This window comes from Erithacus rubecula (genome assembly GCF_903797595.1).
Source record: "Erithacus rubecula genome assembly, chromosome: 3".
NCBI classification, from domain to species: Eukaryota; Metazoa; Chordata; class Aves; order Passeriformes; family Muscicapidae; genus Erithacus; species Erithacus rubecula.
The window spans coordinates 87,999,407-88,021,700 of NC_136689.1; the positions used below are offsets into that span (position 1 = coordinate 87,999,407).

General features: G+C 37.1%; 1 protein-coding gene across 1 annotated transcript in view; it reads left to right on the top strand.

The window, feature by feature from the left end:
* GABBR2 (gamma-aminobutyric acid type B receptor subunit 2) overlaps positions 1-22,294 on the top strand; it is a 446,541-nt gene that overhangs the window by 248,839 nt on the left and 175,408 nt on the right. Inside the window, exon 8 of the mRNA XM_079301095.1 lies at positions 6,141-6,201. Coding sequence (XP_079157221.1) covers positions 6,141-6,201 — 61 coding nt within the window. The remainder of the gene's footprint in view (positions 1-6,140; positions 6,202-22,294) is intronic.

A 22,294-nucleotide genomic window follows, 5' to 3' on the forward strand; every position in this document is an offset into this window, starting at 1 on the left:
CTGTACATCTGCTTATCCCATACTTCATTCATATGAGAGCAGTTTCTGTAACCTATTTAAAACATCATTAATATTTCCTGATCTCTGAGATATAATTTTCCACTTACCTGTCTGACTACTAAGAGTTCACAGAAGCAGCATAAGAATGCATGAAGAGTCGCATGAGATTTATAGACTGGGTCATGTCCCAGGCCTCTGTTTCTAAATGAAACAAATATATAAGTAATCCTCACTCAGTGCAAATTTCAGAAGGTCATTACCTGCTGTGCAAAGGAATAATGTGAAAAACAGCACTGATTTTTTTGTTTTAGACCAAAGTCCTAATAGATGAGTGCCTCCTAGTTCCAATATTAAGGGATTTGATAAACACAAATTCTTCCTTCTTTTCCATCACTGTCACAATTACCAGAATTTCTTTCTTTTTCTCAGTCCTTCTTCCTCACAGTTTTCCTCCAAAACCAGTGTTTTTGTGTTTGGGGAAACAAACTTATTTGGGGATATGTTTTTTAAGCATAGCACAGCATGCTTTTTATGGTGCATATGGACACTCAATGTATGGAAGTAGGCCTGTTCATTTTTTTTCCTGCTATTTTATGCCTGTTCTGTCATGTCTAGAACAAAAGTTTCTGTTTAGATGAGAATAGGGCTATTGCTTCCTTTAGAAAATGTTAGCCAAGATCAGGTTTTCAGCTATGCTTCACCCTGCTCTTTGAGCTGCTCTGCTGCTCTCCAGAAAACAGTGTTCAGTAACCCAAAGCTTTTGGAAAATGTTGTAAGAGAGAAAACAGGCAGGGAAAAACATCCCAATGGATTGTAAACTATTTCAGATTTTAGTCTTTAATCTTGAAAATTTTGAAGGAAAACATCTTTTCTGAAAAAAGGTGCATGGTGTGAAAAGCAGCAGTCACTGAGTCTATTTTGATCAAATATTCTAGAAACATTTTATCCACAGCAGTCTAAAGATATAAAATAATGGACTGAGGAGCATTGTTGATTTGATGGAGCATTTTTATTTTAGTCACCCTCTGCCTTCTGCTCTCCTCTCATTTATCCAAAGATGATGGTTACCTCTTTGTCCCTCTTGGGGTTACACCTTCACTGCTGTCTCTCTGGTATCCTCTCTTGCACTCTGCTTAGATCTCCTGTGCTTAGCTCTTTGTCTGCAGCTGAATGAGTGATGTAACTAGGTTGAAACCAGAAGAGTTGTGCACAAGCTGCCCTCAGCTGGAAGCTTGCTGCTTTGTTTCAGAAGTGAGGTTATACTTGCAGATCTAAGAGCCTGTTAGGTAGAATAAATGATATTCCCTTTCTCTGTAAACACCACTGCCTTGGACATGAAATTTGGAGGGTGGAAGAGGCTGTGAATTCCAGTGTGCAGCTCTTCACTGCCCACAAGTTGCAGAACCAGGAGCCACAGAATCCCAGCTTGCTGCTTTGTGCATCAGGGAAGGTGTGTCACTAGTTAAGAAGTTCTTAATGAGTAAATTGAGTGCAACATGTGAGTAGCAGGCTGTGTGGAAACACAGAAAAATCTTCTGAAAGGATCTGGGGCCAGCAGAGAGTTGCTCCCTTCCTCCTACCTCCTTCTGCTAGTACCTGCATCCTTCCAGGGCTCCTTTGTGCTGGGTCTGGTTCAGCAATTCATAAACAACATATTGCCCACTTGCCAAAGCAATAAAATAAAATTTAAAAAAACAAAAAAAAACCAAAACAAAAAAACAAAACCAAAAACAAACAAACAAACATAAAAAAGCAAAGCAAAAACAAAACAAAACAAAAATCAACAACTACAAAAAAAAAAAAACCTGAATGCATTTTGCTGATTTAGTAGGCCAGCTCACACAGGGGCTTAATGAATGCTGAGCTACCACCTGGTAGGTGTAGGGCTGTACAGCTAGGAGTAATGTGAGAGGCCAGCAAGCTGCCCTCTGGGTGATAGCAAACTCTTAGGTTTCTTATCCTAGGATGCTTCACCCTCCTTGCCTTGTACAGAAGTACACCTTGATTTCAGTAAATGCCACAGAACTTAAACAAAATTAATTTTATATATGATATAAATACATAAAGAATATATAAAATTATATAAAACATTATTTCAGTTGTCATAGTTATCTTACTGCTTTTCAGGTATTTCTGCATGCATTCATTTAGATTGTTTACTTGATATCAAATATCTCACTCAGGTACCCCAAAAGTGAACAAGGTAATTTATTTTTGGAAAAATACCAATGGTCGTTTTTGGAGAAGGTTTGACTGTGTGGTCTCAGATGTTCTATGGAAAGCCACTGGCTTTAAACACTGTTTTATGAGGAGGAGATGACTTGTTTATAGGGCAGAGCAGCCCAGATTTCTAGGCAGTGAAGTGAAACTGAAGCAGTGTCCTGAAATATATTGGGCCATCAGAAAACACTAGTGGCACAGAAATCCTGTGGAATTGAACTGTCCTGCATCCATCTATGACCTTTCCTCTGATGAAGGGGCATTTATGTTGTTAATTTAGCTTGAATTTATGTTTATGACATTTTGAACCAGCAATAAGATAACAAGTATAGACTGATTACATGATAAACATCTAAACAAATAGTTGTTCAGTGCCATGTTTTGGAAGACTGAAGGAGGAAGTAAACGTGGTGTAAAGCAGACTTGTGTTGTAGAGATAGTACTGAAAATCATGAAGTAAATGCTATGCACTTACTTCTCTGTTTACTAAATTTGAGATCCTTTGCAGAAGAAAATAAACATTAAATTAAATGGTCGTCAAAGTGCAGACCTGGCCCTGACTGAGAGAGCAGTTAAGAAATTTATGGACTCTGGTTTGATTGAAGATGATAAGGAAAGTTAAAGACATAAATGAAAAATTGTGCTGGCTGTGGATTTCAGTGTATGAAAAATGAAAGAATTCTAACTTTGGCATGGGCCTCTGTCCAGAGCTGAATAATAATACTGTCAAAGATAATACAAAGAAAATTTTAATAAATGCTAGTGCTCAGTAGATCAAAAAGAGCTAAATTACATGCTGATAATATAGCAAAGATACCTACTTTTTAACCACCAGGAAAAAATATAGAAGCATAATATACAGTTCCTTCCAAGTAGAGACGAATGACTGCTTTAAAGACAGGGGAAGTCCCATGTGTCTGAAATAAATCTAATGTTGGCTAATAGTTTGTAAGTGTGAATGGACAATGTGGACTTCTTATTCTGACCACAAATAAAGGACTAATGGATTAAGATAAAAAGAAAAGACTCTACATCCAAGGAGGATAGAAAATATCTTTTTATTAAGGGGATGAAACAGTTACTCTGTATAACAAAGTACACAAATCAATATTCGGTTTGTAAAACAGAGCACAAAAAAGATGATGGTACTCAGAAGAAATAGGGAGATGATGTCCTTGTATGTGGCAAGTGAGATTGATGCTGTTGAAATGTCTGGTCCAGTCTGGTTTTCATAATTTGTAAAGGACATTCAAGCACTTTAGCTTTTTGAGGGGAAGAAAACAAACAAACAAACAAACAAAGACAAACAATTAAAGGGAAGCATGTGAAAGATGTATCAGAAAGCAAACAAACAAACAAACACAAACAAATAAAAACCTAAAAGACCTACAACACAAGCTTCTGTATTTCTGTTGTTTGAGTCTCCTAACTTGTAATGTGAGACTAGTATTGTTTATGCTTATGGGTGGTAGTACACTTAGGAAAACTAAATAAAGTACACCTATGTAAGGTTGTATGAAGAGTTATGCAGCTGCAATGAATCCCAAATACAGGGATGTATTTGGGCCAAAAAATTGATATTCTGTGTGCTGTGGTGGCTGTACCCACCAGCAGCAATATCCAGGGGAGCCAGACTGTGCCAGACTGAGCTCATTCAGCTCCTTTTCCACCGTCTGTTCACATCTCTGTCTGTTGGACTCCAAGCCACAAACTTTCTGTTTCCTTCCCATCAACTTTTCAAGGGTCACTGCTAGTGTGAAGATGCCTGTCCGCAGCTCAAATTTGGGCAGATCAACTGGGCAGATTGGTATTTATTCTGGCATTCACTTTTACAACTAGTAAAGGAAGAAAAAATGTAGATGGTAAATTGAAGAAAATTAAATAAACAGCAAGACACCAGTGTGGTTTATGTTGGTCTCCATTGAGATAACCTGTGTGTAATGGAAGAGGGAAGCTTTGCTAATTGACTATTTAATATATAGTAAAATGTGGGGTTTCTTCTAGGTGCAAATTATACACTTGTGCAGTTGATTTAAATGCTTGTTCAGGACCGAGGTCTTATTTTACATCTCTTGAAATAAAATATTTGCTTGATAATAAATATTTTTTTAATATGATGATCATGTTCTGAAGAAGTTAGTATGGACATTACTTCCATTATTTTTTTTAGTTCTATAGAATCACTGGTCCTTTTGCTAATCAGTATCTAAAAATGCCTATGTAATATCACCAAAACACAATGGAAGGTAAAAGAGGATTTTGTGTGTTGCTATATTCATGTGGATTTCGTGAGACTTAGGTTTTATGGTGGGTCACACCATAAACTGCTGTTTTAACTGGCACATGTGCTGGAGTGTGTGGTGAAGTAAAAAGAAAGGATTAAATAGTGCTGACTGGCTTTCAGAATGTCTCATCTTAATATGTGTATCAGTAATATCTATTATTCAAACATCCACCACTTTAAATAAAGACAAAACACTTTTAGCAATTTATGAATCTCACGTGTAAAGAAGAAAATTCTCCATCTAAATCTCATGGTATGTTATCTCAGTAACAAAGAAATGGCTTGATGTGAGCTGTAGAACATCACCAGGTTATAGCTCACTTCTCATGATATAAATCATTACATAATTCCTAAAGACAAGTTTCTGAAACACTGAATGGCTGATTTCTTACTAGCATTGCTGTAATTTATAAAATTCAACATTTTACTGTCTCTTTATATCACTTTTTTTTTTTGCTGCAAACATAATTCTCTTATTTTTTTTAATAAAGTAACCAGAAGATCAGGGCTTTTGAGTCTTAAAGTTTAGCACAATGTGGCTTGCACTTGTTTAAGCTTTCTACTGTTTATCAAAGGGAAATGGCCTGCAGAAAAAGGGGAGAGGTGAGTGTGCTGTACTACCAAACTGTTGCACTGCTCCTGCAGGGATCCAGCTTCAGTATTTCAGAGGCCTTCAGTGCATCCCTTCAGTCACCAGAAAGGGTTATCCAAAAAGTGACAGGCTGGCACAGAGAAATATACTGTAGCCTCACAGCTTTACCATTTGGTTTCTTTTCCTCTGACATCTGCCAAAACAAAGATTTATGGAGATGGTGTTAATAAGCCAAACCAGGGATCCAATCTATCTTGACAGCGCTCAGCTCTCCGCTGCAGGTTCAAAATATTAAAAATATTTACTGCAAATGAATGAAACCTTCTTCTTTCATACTCAATTATGAAATAGTTGAAGTAAGGAGGAATTTTAACAAGATCTTTTCTTAATTTAATCCAGAAAGATTGGATAAAAGATGGGACTAATTTCCTAGGGATATGTGAGGAGGTTTCAGCATTACATGACCAATATATTGAGAAGTAAGAGTGTATAGCACCACAGATGGTAGTACTGACTTAAAAACATTACAAATTAAAGAATACTAGGACACACATGCTGGTATAGGACAAAACCAAGCCATAGGAGCTACTGGTATCCATAATCTAGTAGGATAAGTATATAAGATAAATATCTTCTAGAGCCATTTGGAGAACTGTATGATGGATGAATGAAGTGGAAAACTATTTTCTTGTGTGATCTTTGAAAGTTTTTATGTATCCTTCATAAAGCAAACAGTGAAAATCAATTGTTTGCATCTCTCTCATCATTAGATTGAGTAAGTTACTGGCTTTATTGTGCTTCTATTTACTTTAAATTAAAAGTGGGTGATAACACTGGCCAAGTTTCTAAGGCCGTTTGAAATCTGTAGAAGAAGGCTTTAAGGATGTGTTCTTGTGTTATTTTCAATCTGTTTGAATCTGCTATCTTCAGCATTTAAACATTGCTTTGGTAACTTTAATAGTCAATGGCAAATTAAGATGTTAATGAAAAGCTATATTATGAGAGATTTATAAAACTTTTAAGGTGTTTATTTATTTTATTTAGGGTGAAGTTGTTTTCAGAAATGGAGAGAGGATGGGAACTATCAAATTTACGCAATTCCAAGGTAGGTTGCAAACAATTTTCATTATTTTTATCTATGCAACTTTTGTGTCAGTTGCATTTGTGTCAAGATGTTTTAAATCTGTACAATTATTTATAAAAAAGAACTGTTTGCAGAAAGGAACCTAATAAGTTTTTGTTACCTGTTTAAAATGCTGTGTTCTGAACCTTGAGTGCTATGAGGTATTTCCGAGATTTTTTCTTGAAATCCCCATGTTTACAGAAACTACTGATCTATAGCAACCTGTGACTGTTTAAAAAACCTACTGGTCAGCTCAGTATCCACTTCTTAATACAGTTGTTTCTTAAAAAGGAATGTAAAATGGAATCTGGAGGGAATTTTTGTTGTTAAGCTCTTTCAAATTAGTTTTTTCGCTCTCTGAAGACTCAGTTTTGACATTCTGCAATTGTCTGCTAAAAGTTGCTTCAGGAGTCAGTCCCTCAGCATGCAGGGGACACAAACTGCTGACCCCATCCCTTGGAGACAACATGCTCCCAAGAGCAACTCACCAACCCTGCTGCATCCTCTCAGGCTGAGCTGCTCCTGCAGGGAATGGTCTCAGCAGCAGAGACTGCAAATGAAGCCACAGGGATTTGTCAGGGGCCATTTGCAGCCAGGAGGAGGCACTTGCTGGGAGAGGCTTCTGCAGAAATGGTGATTCATGTTGTAGCTGTTTCTGCAGTTTCTAGAATGCAATTCATGTGTTTTATTCCTAGGCTGAGGCTGAGATAAAACAGGAGATGATTGCATTTGGATGGTCTCATGAGGGTAGTTGTAAGCTGGCAAATTCTTCCCATACAATGCATGAGAGAGAAGCTTGCTCTCCCTTTGTTTTCAGGAGAGCACTTTAAACATAATCCTGCTGACCAAGTTACAAAGGCTCATTCTTTAAACAGAAATTGTCTGCTGTATGGACAATATTATTAATGAACAGCAATGCACTTGAGGGGTTCTGTTGTTACTCATTCTGAATTAGTGAAGCAATCTGCAGAATTGCTCTTGCCTTCACAACTGTAAGTGATGCTATTAATTCATGTTCCCGGAAGAATTTTGACCCACTAAAACTTTGCAGACATCATCCCACAGTAATGTAATTTAGGAATTCTTGCTCAACACTAATGATAAATATTGTTTGCTACCTATTCTTCCTCCCCCCGGCCCCTTTTTTCATAATAGTGGTGTTTACAGCCACATTAAAGAATCCTGAGAAAATTTTTACAAGAGGTGTTAATTCCTCAGAAGTCTGGAGGAACTCTAATGCATTTTGCCTGAGGTAGCTGTATGTACCCTACTAGAACAGCTGAGCAAGGAGGAAGTTTGGCATGTTCCCTCTGCACATTAAGGATCCCATGATTTGGGATCATGGGGAGGAACAATATATATCTTCTGAACTAATCCAGAAGAGCCCTACAAGTCCAGGATAGCTGATTTTAAATTGACTTTTATCTCCAGCCATTCAAACTGAGGTTCTTTATAATATTTTCAGTTTCATATCAGATACTATTTAACAACAGTGGTTTTACCATCAGCTGAAATATTGTTAGATCAGTAAAAACAGAGGAGACAGCCACCCCTTTAAAATCCCTTATAATTGCAAAATTATTATTTCAGAAGTGATTCAGGCACATATTTGGTATTGTGATCATCAAACAAAGATTTCCAATTAACCTACAGAAAATAAAACAACTCAGGCATCCTGTGGAGAAGTGCCAGAGAGAGGTTGGATTTCTATGCAAACAATAGTCAGTCAACACATCTTAAGTCTGGTCTCGAATTTTGTTTAGTTTCTCACTCATTTTGCAAATAAAGAGAATGTGCATAAATGTATGAAAAATTGAATAAGGAACAATATAGCAACATAGATGAAAGTTTTCTCTTTTTTTAACTACAAATGATAGTCTAAATATTATCAAGGATTTTTCTGTTCTTTTATTGGTATTGTTTTTGTACAAAGATTTTATATTCAATACTTGTGGTATAATTGTAGACATTATTAATTTGCTCAAAAGAACTCTTAATTGGTTAGGGGACTTTCTGAAACATTCTCATTAACTTTTAATAATTCTTGGACTATTGGGAAAGTTCCTAATAATGTAAAGAAGTTAGTTAAGGGCTGTGTCTAAAATGATAAATGGGCTTTTCCTTTGTAGTTACAGCTGTTAGGAGTGATCAAGCATGAGACAGATATATAACTCATTGGTTAAAGGGTTTTTTTCAAGAATATAATACAAATCATGAAGATTTCAAGGAAAAAAGACCACATCAAAGATGTCTTGTAAATGCTTTTGTAAGATTAGTTGTAATTATGAATATAACTTATATTAAATATATTAGCAGCTTATTATCCAAACATAATAATTAGGAATTGCCTGTGTTAGTGTTCCACACTTCAAGTATTTTTTTCATCTGCACAGCTTTATAATTTCTTTAACAATCTGAATGAAAGTTGTTGCAGTTGCTCACAGTAGAAATAATTCAATGCAGAAAAAATAAAGCAGATAAATAGGTAATAATATACCAGAATAGGGCCAAAACCTCTGTTCCTCATTTGCTGGGTAGAAAAATCAGAAGAGTTCTCTCCGGAGCTATATTTTCTGTTCTTTGCTGGAAACTTTTGTTTTATTGAGACTCTCTGCAAACATTTTGAGTATGGAAAAAGCAGACAGACACATCTGCCAGAGGCAAGGGAAAACCAGCCTGTGAGGGTTCAAGAGGGAACTGCAGTTTTGGCACATTGTGATGAAAATCCAAATAGTTGGTTTAATTTTGGATCTAGATACAGTTTTTTTCCCAAACTCATGCTAGTCATGCCTCTTTTTCAGCTTCTGTGCAGTCTGTTACTTTTGCAAGTGGTCAAACAGATGGTGCCAGAGATAGCTGTGACCAATCTGCTTGCTGCTTTATAGATTATGAATACCTCCCAGGAATTATTTAGTATGCAACATAGCACATGTAATAGCATTTCCCCCCCCCACCTTACTGGTAAATAAAGAGTAGGCTGTTAGTTTAGCTGAGATATTCAACTGATGTTTGAAGTTTGCATCCTTCCAAATGAAGGGCAGTTTTTCCATGGGTACAATTTAAGAACTCTTCTCATAGTCAGACATGTAGTTGAAGTAGATGGTCAAAATCTTTTGTCTAGTGAGAGCTGAAAAAAAGTTCTGACAGTTTTTGTGGGAGTATCAGGGAGCAAGGAGGGCAGTAACAAAGCTGAAATTGTAGATTGCTGTGATATGGGAGACTTCAAGAGCAGATCTATACCTGTCCTTCAGAATGTTTCACTTTGGCAGATCCTTTCTGATGAACCTGACTGGAGCCTAGAAGGCACCTTGCTTTCAGTCAGACTCCTATTTCTGTCAGACATTAAAGAACACCTAAGAGATATCTGTGTTGGAATAGGTTAAAAAGGAAAATCAAAGAATTGTAAACAAATACAAATGAATTGTGTAGATAGCAATGAAAGTCTGTGGTACTGCCTATTGGAACAAACCTTTAAGGAAGTGGGAAGAATTTAAGTGTTTCAACTCATTTAGCCAGGTAATGTGGTGTGACATTTGTAGTGCTGAAAGCTGATCTGTTCACCAAGCGAGAGGCAGAGCACGACTTGTCAAGTGTAACACCTTTGGTCTCCTCAGAAGAAGCCTTACTGAACTTCTGCAGTAAAATCCCCAGATATTCTTCTGAGTTTAACCAAATGAAGGAGACAAAAAAAAAGTCTACTCTACAGTCAAGGGGAAGGTACTTAAGAACCCAGGATTGCTTTCCTGGATCCTCAGTGCATCTATAACTTGTTCTCCAGGGGCATCAATCCAATCCTGGAAAAGTTTCTTTCTATTTATTCTGAATATAATCTGGCATACTCTTAACTACTCTTGGTTCTTGCTTCCACAAAGGCTCGTATAAATAATGAGAATAATTGTCTTAGAATGTATTTTTTTTAAATATCTAATATCTGTCCAGTATATAACCCAAAGAACCAGTCTATGGATTGTTTTTCTGTGATGATGTTGAAGGAATATAATCTATTTAATATAAAATACTTAGTAAGAACTCTGAAAACTCAGACATATGTATATATATATGGAAACTGTGGTGTCAAATATCTAGACTCAGTGGATTAATTCACTGCTTCTGCAAATAACTTTAAAAGTCAGAGTAAAAAGTCAGAATAAAATTTCCTTATAAATATTAAGGGGTTTTTTTAAGATTAAGGAATACCTTAAAATATCTAAATATGAATTTAGGAAAAAAAGTATATAACGAAATTCAGAATTCTGTTGTTTGAGCAATTTTTTAGTAATGGTCAATAAATAATTGCTAGTGTCATGTAATGAGTAATACAGTTGTAAATTAAACTGTGTACTGCTTATCCTGGGCAGAGGATTCTGAGCTGGATCCTTCTGGAAAAGACCACCATATCATAAAAAACTATAATTTTTCAAGCAAAAAAGAGAATTACCGAAGAAGACAAAGTTAACTTCTGATACATCCTAACAGGAGAATATCTTGACTGTAATCACATCAATGTGTATTTTGTAGACTTCTTGCTGCATCATATCCAGTCCATTTTTATCTCCATATTGAGTAGTGTAATTTTTTTGTAACTGTCCACACCTTAGTGACCAGTGGCTTTTTAGCTTAGTGATCAATTAATTCACCGGATTAAAAAATGGTTTGGGTTGAAAGGGACCTTAAAGATCACCTAGCTACAAGCCCCATGCCTTGGGCAGAAACACCTTCCACTAAAGCGTGATTTATATGAGTGTAAAAGTATCCACAAAACTGATTTAAAGCCCCATTTCAATATGGAGAGTTATACCTAATAGACCTCTGAAAGGGTGTGCCTTAAATCTGGAGTCACTGAATATTGACATTGCTGATTAAGAAAATGAACCGGAATATATAATTATCAAAAAATACAGTGGTCTCTGAGAGAGTCAGCAAGCACCAGGGGGACTAGACAAGGATTCAAAAAATACTAAGGATTTGAAGAAGTAATCAGGAGAAAAAGAATGCTGGTCAAATGGCTTGTGCTACATTGGGAGCAAACTTCTGGACAAATAGAAAATTAAGAACAACTCACCAGTTCATAGTTATACATAAAAACAACTAAAGATTACAGTAGGTGAATGAATATGAATATGCAAAAACAGGAGAAGTTAAAAAAAGGCAATTTCTGCACTGGGATGTAAAAATAATAGTATCCTTTTAATCTCCCTGGTGTCAAAAGGCTATAACTAACTGTGGAGCTATCAATACTGTTTCAAGAAAAATGTGTGGAGAAAACATAAGGGTAAGAAAATACCGCAATACAAAAACCAAAATATCTGGGCTGCTTAGAGAAGATGGTCAAAATGCATGATAGCTGCTGAAAAAACAATTTCTACCTTCATTGTCTGGTTGAGAATTAAGAAATTTGGATAGGAGAGAAGATTTGAGATAATGTTAGGAAAAACTTAATGAAAAGGATATTTAAACTCTTGAAAATTGCTATCTTCCTGACTGTTTGAACTGGAGGGTGTCTTTGGACCACAAGGTTTAATCATTGCATGTGGATTTATTGTCTATCAATTTGTCTTATCTTTCATGAATCCATTTATAATTTCGGCCTTCAACTCATCTCCTGGCAGTGAGTTTCAAAATATAATTGTGCATGTAATGATTAAAGCACTTCCATCTGTTTTAAATCAACTGTCTTAGAGTTTCACTGGGCATACCCTGCTTCTTGTGATGTGATAAGCAGTGAGTAACTGTGTCTTACTTTTTGCACATTGTTCATGTTTTACAGATCTCTCTTATCAATGAGTCTCTTTAGAAATGCAACTCTATCATCCATTTAGTTTTTTCATCATGTAAAAGCTACTCTATATTTCTAATAAGCCTCTATCTTTCCTGGTATTCTTTTTTTGTGAGAGCTTGGTGAGAGCCACACACAGCTCTGAAACATCCACCTCTATAACTCACCTTTCTGAAGAACTTTTCTGAATTATTTTAACTGCTCTCACAACATTCTGTCTGGCCACATATATCCTCTTTTTGCCTCTGGCCACCAGTGAGCACAGCACTGATATTTTCAAAGAACCAACCACAGTGAGTCTGAGGCCTCATCGTCGATGCTCTTAATTACTTAGTACCAACAGTTTGCATGTGTATACTTGAGACTCATTTTCTCTCGTATGTTATGCTGTACCTCACTAGCACTGAACATCACTTATGGTTTTGTTATCAGTATTTCACTCACCTTTACAATAGTCCTCTGTCTGATGAAACCATACAGAAGATTATATTTAATATATGTTTATTGCTGTTTTCCCTTTTTATTGTCAGATTTTTTGACACATTTCCTATTCAGTTTCTGTTCTTTTCCATACCTACCAGCAGCAATATTTCCCCAGTTATTTCTCTTGGAATCTGTTGGCATTATTTATTAGAAGTTGGGGTTTTTGGTTTGTGTTCATTTGGTTTGTTTTTATAAACACAGGAAAGTGTATTAAAATTCAGGTATCAAAGTAGTGTACTTGTGCTGTCAAACTGAAGAAAGGACAGATAAGGGCTATAGAAATTTTTTGGGGTCTTAGGGAATTATTTACAAAGACTGATTAATGGGATTAAGTGTGGGGAGTTGAGTCACCTCATTTTGAGAAGCTGTATAGTGTGGATATAAACTTCAAAGCCAGGGAGGACACACTGGAAGGGGACAATGATGTGCAGCTGCTGGTGACCATGGCAGCTTGTTTTGTTTTGTTTTTTGTTTTGTTTTGTTTTGTTCTGTTTTACCTGAGCTAGCTTTAAGCGGGCCAACTGTGAGCAGTGTAGCAACAATAACATGGAGCAGACTGGAAGCTGGGAATCTGCCCAGGAGCAAAACCAGTGTTTTGGTAGGTGACCTTTCCACTGGGAGCACAGCTATGGGAGGCCACAGCTTTGCAGCTATCACATTCAAGCAAGCTATTTCCAGGCTAGCTGGGTACTTGTGTGCCACCCAAAGCTGCAGTGAGCTTGACAGAGTTGCTGGGAAGAGTTGCATCCATCGTTTTTCCCCAGGCATGAGTGAGGAGCAGGGGAAACCTGGTTATCACTGTGTTTCTGTGCCTGTGCTTCACAGAGAGCTCCATCCCTTGAGAGGTGGTTTGAACAGTGCAAATAGTTATTGCTGGGACAAGAAGCTGTCATTTTCATAGGATTCCACTTCTTTCAATGTACTCTGAGGCACAAAGTGTTTTGTAGGCTCTGATAAGTCTCTGTCACTCTGTTGTGCACAAAATGTCTTAGGAGATGTCTTAATTACTGAGTAAAAAGACTAACTTTCAAATGTAACAGCAAAGAAAAAAAGTTGAAAAGCAGGGGAAAATAATTTTACAAATTATTTCTACCACAGACTGAAGTATTCAGCTCCAAAAAGTTAACAGAAATTAGCACCCCACTAAAGAAATGGAGTTTAAGAAGAACCTGAAAGAATTGCCAGGTTTTTCCTTCAGAATTCTCTGACTTTCACTATAGTTTAATATTTTTTTCAGCTGGCATTCAGAGTCCTACTTTTGTTACAGTTAACTTGTTCAGATGTTCCATTTCAGGTGGTGTGCAGTGCTGTCCCTCCCTGTCACCACCCAGTCCTCCCTGTCTTTTGAAGAGAGACAGAGGTTTTCTTGAGGGCTATGGGGCCACCATGAGCTGCTGCACTCTGCAGAGCTGTGTGCTGGCATGTCTCTCTCCTTGACATCTCAGAGAGATGGTTTTTTTGGAAGAATTTGTAATATTCTACATGGGGATAAAAAGTGCCCAAAGATATACAAGAACCCATGAAATTCTGGTATATATTATGGGAAAATATTTAATTTTGTGTAATTAATGCAGAATTCAGTCTATTGAAATTACATCATCCCTAACTTGTAGTTCAAATATTTCCTCAAGATATAGAGAACCATGAAATAGAATAATTTCAATTCTTAATGAACGGAAAAAAAGAAAATGAAGTTTATCTAGGTCACTGAAAGGACATAGATCTATTATTTGACATTACCATTTGAACAGACAAAACAGAGTATTGTTGAGCAGTACACCAAGCCAGGATGTTAAAATTTGTGTAGTTGAAGGTAATAGATGTGAAGATCATCATGTAGAATCTAAAAGATTTCTGAATCTGTGGAATATTATAACAAAGTGTATTTGAAAAAAATTTCCTTCATAGAACTTTGTCAGGGATGGTAGAAGATATCATCATGGTGTTATGAGAAAACAACTCTGATCTATTACAGATAAGAGAGATGAAAAATGATTTTTTTTTCTTTTTAAAGAGTGCAGATGGATTTATTCACTCTGTAGATGACCAAATGCAGTTGTTAATTGTGTGCTGCAGAATTCATATAGGCATTTCTACTAAAACTTAGAGAGCACAGAAGTATTTTAAGTCCAGGAATTAGCTCCTTATTAAGAGTACAGAAAGGCTAAGTTGCTTTTCAAATGTACTAGACCCCTTTTTTCATCCTAATCATAGCTTTGTGTTTTTCTGCCATTCCAAATACTTATTTAATTTCAAATCATAGAAAACCATGCTGTCATTGTATTGGCACCTATTTCTCTAACCTCACATTTTAGTTTTTGAAAAAATAATTTATTTTGATATATCATCACTGGACCCTGGTTCAGAAATTAAAGAATTCTGATTCTGTCAACATGTAACAGATAATGAGCACATATAATTAATAGATTTGGGATATATCTTTTGAATTTTGTCTAAATGTTTGACTTTTGGTACTACTTCACAATGGCACAGTTGCCATTTTCTGGCTTGAATCATGTTATTTAATATAGTTATACTGAATTTGTTACAGATCTGTGATAAACATCTCTCTGTTTATTTTCAGTGAATTTTGATTATTTGCTCCAACAGGAATTTCTCACCCTCTTTTTGGAAAGAAGTGGGAATGCCAGTACAAGAAATAGTAGCTTTCCATTTCTCTGTGTCCAGAGTCAGTCAAGACCCTTTGTAATCTCATACTTTGGCTTAGAATACACTCATTTTTCAGAGTTTTCTATTACAGAGTCTGGCAGTCAAAAAAACCCCACAACAGCCACATCCCATACATTTTGGACTTAGGCAAAACATTTTTTAAAAGCTTACTATGGCCCTTAAGGTTCCCTTGTCACTGCAATGAAAGGACTGGGTCATACTTTTCTTACTCTTGGGTCACTATTTCAAAAACTGAAACCAAAGGGAGAACATGATTGTGGACTGTTTAGAAAAATATCTGTTTGAAATTCCATTCATCTTGGTATTTGTTATCTCCAACTGGAGCTCATGTATAATTTTTTCTTTAAATGATTATAGAGGACAAGGGATGAATTCCTCATAAGTAAATTATTTCACTAGATTGATCTAATACATCTACCTGCAACAAAGTGATTCCACCACAGATGATTTAGCAGTGATTTAGTTCAAAATGCCAGAATTTATGCAAAAATTTAGTTCAAATGCCAGAATGAAAAATGTATTGAATTAATACTGTTCATGTAAGGAGCAGGGTCAGGCAGAGATATAGGGAACTGTCATTTGTACATAAATCTAAGTGCTATTTTATATGATCCCCAGCTACTGACATGAAGCAGTTTGATATAGCTTTCTGTGTTCTCCCTTTATTCCTCCCCTCTTTGTTAACCTTTATACACATTTTACCTCCTTGAGCTGCTTTCTGCATATCCAGTTCAGAGCTATCCAGGCCATGCTTTGACCTTGACGGACTGTACAGTCATTACTGGTTAATCTCTTGCGTATAATAATCAATTTACCCTTATTTTATCAGATTTGGGACTTGACTGGACTCACTAGGTGGTCTCAGAAGCCCCACATGGCTGGGAAGCATGGGAACAGTCTCCCTGTCAGTATCTTGGCCACTGCAAATCATCTGGGATCTACCAACAAAGACTAGCTTGGAGGAGGAGGAAAAGAGCAATACCCCACTAAAGGGGTATCCCCTAAACTCAAAGAATCTTTTAATTGGCAAAGGCCTTCAAGATTATGAAGCCCAGCCTCTGACTGATCACCATGTTGTCAAATAGACCCTGGCACAAAGTGTCAGCTCCAGTAATTTCTTGAATTTTCAGGCATGGTGACTCCTCCATCTCCCTGGACAGTCTGTTTCAGTCTGTTCCAGTCCTTCTGCTTTTGCACTGAGCAGGCTGGATGGCTCTTCCCCAGGAAACCTCCTATCTATTATTTAGTTATGATGGATCTTTGCTCCTATTAGAAGTAGGCTCTAGGATCCAAGTTAGTAATACATATACCCTGTTCTGGCCATTTTAAAAATCAAGGTATTTATAGACCTGGTAAGGCAAATTGCTCTACATATTGCCCTGACCTGTGTCAAGATGGAAAGTTGAGTACATCCAGGGAAGCCCTGTGATCCTCAAGAAGAAAGGTGTCTGACATACATGGAGGGACTAATCCTCAGGCAATTATTTTACTGGTTTTGAGTGCTGCTTGTACCAAACAGGCTATAGGATGGATTCACAGAGTGCTCAGTGGAATGACATTGCTCCTGCAATATCACATGTTCATAAAAACTGACACCTCCCCCTTGAAAATGAAGCATGTGTTTCTCAGTTTAGGAGAAAAATAAGGAAAGGGTCCCTGCACAGAGCAAGAGAAGCTAAGCCTTCCTCTCATTCTGGCCCTTCAAAAGGTCACTGCAGAAAGTGTTGTAACACAAAGTGATTTTAACCTGACTCTGCTAATGTGACATTTGGAGCATGGCAGTGGCAGTCTGATGTGACAGCAGGCAAATGTTGTACTGTGCTGTGTTAGTAAATGGCAGATAGTCTGATAAAAATGAGGGGCTTATTCACGTGTTTAGTCTGTGCTTCCCCTTTCAGAGGAAAAGTCTTTGAAAAGTCTCTGACGTGCAAATCCCAAAGGTCAGTAAATGCACAGAGGGCTTGTTGAATTCAGAGAAGAGAATAGAATTAAAAAAAAAAAAAAAAAAAAAAAAATTGTGAATTTTCACACCCGGAAAATGTTAAGTAGGATTTAAGGCTGCTGTTGTGTACAGAAGCTATAAATCATCAAAAGCTTTTTAACTGCTCATATCTGGGTTTGATAAATTCAGCTGACAACGTAAGTGATAACCTGTAGCCAAATGCTAGATTATTGCCTGTGTGTTACAGGTTCATTTTTCAGCACTTTAGAGCTACTTTAATCCCTGAAAGACTCAAGTAGCTCTAGTCCATCTGATTTACTGTGCTGGATAAAATCAGTGGTGCACATAACTCCAGCTGTGGACTGACTCTGGAGGGAGTGAGTTTTACAGAAACATTAGTTCTCGAAAAGACTGTGGGCTCACAAACCATAAATGTGTAGATTGGTGTTCTTCAGATATAGAATATACTGATATACTCATGCCATGGACCATGTAAGTTAAAAATTTCACCTCTTGTATGGGCTTGAGGTGGACTTCTGCTTCTCTTTCTCTTGTTAATACATATTTCAATGATCTTTTTTAATGAAAATTCAAATTACTGTTCTTCAGGCCTCCATGACTATCTATTTGTATGGGAGAGGCTGACTAAATGAAAGGAATACAAAAGATAAAATGTCAGGGGGAAAGACAACTGAGTTATACATTTTAATTTCTAAGTCACTCCAGCATTTTAAAATTGCTACGCAAAGTGGATTTGCCCAAAGATTAGCTCACTTGGTCGGAGCATGGTGCTATTGATGCCAGGATTTGGGTTCAATCCCCAAATGGGCCATTCACTTAAGAGTTGGGCTCAATGATCCATGTAGGTCCCTTCCAACTGTGATTCTGTGAAGCTGGCTGGCAGCTGAGTCAACCTAAACATGCCCCATCCCAAATGGTGCAAAGCTGAAACCTAACATTTTTAAGACATAGTAGGCAGATAATGATAATGCCTCTCCCTTGGCTTTATAACTGATGATTTGAGCATGTAAGCATTTCTTCAAGTTTTTCGTCCCTTAGATCTTTTTGTGATTGACAATGGAGATCTGGCCAGAATAATGATAATGTTTTTCTTTCTCATACTGAATAAGAAAGAGAGAATAACAGTCTAGGAGCATTGCAAAATTCCTCAGCTCTGCCTTGTGGAATTTAATGTAGAGATTTTCTGAGCATGAGAGCCTAAAAGGAATAAAAGTTTATCTTAAATGATCTGTCAGGTTCAATTTATTTGCATTAATTGGCCTGGAGCTCTTCCATTTAGCAAAACCTTGGCTGCTCTTGCATGGGCAGAGTCCTTGGAAGAAAAGGCTCTTTTTGCTGCCTGCCTAAAGATGCGTCCATGCAAAGCAGTCCAACTAGCATCCCTGGCAGGACTTCCTATCCCACAGGGCCATGGACAGATGTACTGGGAGAGTAGCTTTGGACCTTCACAGTCTGCACACATACCTCCTGGTGCTGGGCTACAGACCCTACAGAAATGTGTACTGCCTCTTTAGTGACAGATTTGAGGAATTCAAGACATGACTGGACCTGGCACTTGGTGCCATGGTCAAGTTGACAACGTGGAGATTGGCCAAAGGTTGGACTCCATGATCTTGGAGCTCTTCTCCAACCTAAATGATTTGTGATTCTGTCATTACAAGCAGCCTTCTTGCCTCAAACAGCACAGCCATGGTCAGGCATGGGTAATGGGGGCAAAGTGCACTCAAGCCTCTGGGGTGATGCCCATTGTGGCCTCTGGACATGCATTAAAATTATGCATGTGGGACCCCCAGGTTTAGCAGTGCTTGTCCGGAACTTCAGACAACTACAAGAGGCAGATGCAAAGAGTGGAGACAAGAGATGATTTCTAAGCCTTTGCAACATCTGTTGCTTTGTGCTTTCACCAGCTTACTAATATATAGACTAAAAGAACAAGTGTCACAGTGGCTCATCAGTATTCTTCATTACAATACAATTAATTGATCTCATGACTCTGTAATTTACACCAATTCAAGAAGCATTCATGGCAGGTGAAATTCGTATTTTCATCATTTTTGATAAATTTAGGATGAAATTTATGCTTTATTTAAGACTACATAGATCCCTCTTGTTTGCTTTCCTTTCATCTTGGCATTGCAACTATTATTAAAAACAAAAAGTGGGGAGACAGGAGTAAGGGAGTGAAATGTTACATTTTTCATGTCATAAACCAAGTACTCAAAAGTCAGCAATTACAGGATCAAAGGTAAAAACTCACAAATAGCTTTTCCCTCCATTCTAAAGGATAAAATAACTAATGTTGAAAATCTGTAGGAATGAAAAATTTACAAGCAGCAGAAGTAAACTCATTCAAGGTCCAGATAAGGAAATTGGAATAGTCTATGCTGGCAGACCTGATTTTAACTGGGTGAAAGATTAGGTCATAGAGTGGCTTTTAGCCACTTAGCATTAAGAAAGTGAAATTCTGTCCCTGCTTTGCATTGCTCAGGATGGGGATGGAAAAACAGAGTTGAAATATTTCATAATGTTACTCCGATTCAACCAAACTGTTTGCCACTTAGCATTCCAAATAGTTTGACTAAAATGGAAATGGGAAAGCTGCCCAAGATGCACAGAAAGGAAATACAGTCTTCAGGGTTCTCTGAATTTTCCCTTTGTCAATCTTTTTTTTTTCATCTTTGTTGATATCCTGCCAGAGCAGAGCGCAGTTAATAAAACTAGACCTTGAAAACTAGATTTAATTCTTCTTGTGATACAAATGCTAGAATTTTACAATTGGTTAAATTTTGTATGAAAAAAATATAGCGATATGCATATGCTGTTATCTCAGATTTGACATAAGAATCATAAAATGTCCTCTGTCACCACCATGTGTGTATTTTCCACTCTTTGTAGAAGACCAGTAGAAATAAGCCCCTGAAATAGTGGCAAACTCCTTTGTGCTTTGACTAGAATATCCTCCTGTGTATTCCCTTTTCTCAGATGGTATGAGTTTTCTTGGGATTGTCCTCATCTGAGATTTGTTAATTTCTGCTAGAGAAATTGCCACAGATTTCCAAGACTAAAAGATGTGGGTGCCTTGTAAAGGTCCGAAACAAGACAAGAGCTTCCTGGCTTGCACACATGATAGGTTTCCATTCCTGTACTGCAATTTATCAGCCATTCTCAATGATGGGATTTTTGCCTGTAGTCTATGATTATGAGGAAATATTTAGGGGACTATTTCGATTACATTTTTGCCAAACTATCAGGTAACTATCTAATGGTCAAGTAGTAGAAGAAGCTGCCAGGACAGTTATACCACACATTTCATTTTTCAAAACAAGCTAGCTAGATGATGTTGGATAATTAATCCCTATGGAATAACAAAAGACAAACAAAAGTGAACAATAGGTGTTTCTCTTTTTAATCTGGAATGGTTCTATAAATTGTGCCGTTACATAGAAATCAATAGCTGATCAGTTAGTTGGGTAAAACCCAATCAACAGATAAAATATAAATGAAGCTGCATCACACTGAATTGGGTCAAATCCCACTGGAAATGGGTCAAGCCTTTAGGAATCCTTCCCTACTGTTGATTATAATGAGTGTACAAGGTTTTAAAACCAGCTTACAGCTTTTAATCAGCAGTAGCTTATGGTATGATGAATTACTGCCGTGTATGTGCTGTAATTAAGCAGTGCTTTATGAAGACAGTGTAGCTGTAATATTGTAAACTCTGAGACTGATACAGAAAAGTTCTAAGTCCATCCTGTAATTTTAAATTGATTGGGCATTCAGGGCTTTCAGCATCTCACACAGCAAAACCTGTAATGTAACAGTGCAAGAGAACTCATTTTGCACATGGATTTTGCACTCATCTGTGACTGTAGCAGCTTTTAAATTTTTAAGGTATTGATCCACAGCCTACTTTGATCTTACAATATATAAACTGAACCAATGTTAAGTACCCAAATACAGAAAATATCTTCTGGAAGCATATGAAATACAAAACTTCATTTCCTTCAAGAAATGAAGTTATACCAGGCTTGTGACAGTCTTCAGCAATGCCTTCTTCTAGGACTACAAATGAAAAATGTGTACATAGAATTTAGTTATTGCTAAAGTGTCTATACAGGTAATTGTGTTTACCAATTAAATGGTAAGAATAGAGATACTCAAGCTGCTCTTCAGATGTTTGATTTTTATGTCCCTGTATGCCCATATTTACACCAGCACTTATCTGCTCTGGACTTATACTAAAACCTGGCACATCTAAGCCACATCTAAGCCCTAGTACCTCAGGCCAAATTGTTTTCTGACAAGATGGAGCATTGCTCAGGATGTCCCCAGGTGCAGCAGACAGACATCCACATAAAAATTGGATAATTCAGATGTAGTTCCATCCTCTGCTCACTGTAGAAAAGGAACTTACATCAAAACTTCCTTTATTCTGAAGTTACTGAACTGCTCCTGAGATATAACTGGGGTGAATTTCTAAGCCTTTCATGCTTATTCTGTTTTGTTATGTATTAATTTGCCAGAAAGAAAGAGCAAAATAACAGTCCAGAAGCTGGGACATTCATCTAAACTGGGGGACAACTGAGTTTGGATCCCTCATCTAGATTTTTCTGAGAGGAACTTAAACCATTAATAGATCATGTATTAATTCTGTGTTTGTTTTTCTTTACCTTTTATTTGTGAAGGAGGTCATCTCAGGAGATGAAACCTGTGTCGTGTGTGATGTCCATGAATATTCAAACAACTTGTCCAGATATTTGTGTCTGGGCAAGTTGTCTTGAACCACCTTAAGGGAAGATGCAGGAAGTTCCAGAATGAAACTAAATCTTATCCTTTGGGTTTTATCTATAGGGAATCAAGTAAATCATGCTCTATAAGTGTCTGTCTTCCCCAGCTTCTTGACAGAGACCCCAGAAGAGGTGGCTGTGACATACACTGTACCCGTTGAAGTTTGGATAGAGGAATCCCCCCAAATCATCTTCTAACTAATAAACAGTGTAGTGGCTGTAAAAGGGAGGAATTAACTATGACAATAATAACAAGTTAAATGAAACACTACTCAGTTGCTTCTTCTGTAGTTTTGAAATCATGGGTCACTTCCCATATAATAATGTTTAAATAATCAAGTTCAGACACTTATTTTTTTACTGGCTTTAGATCTC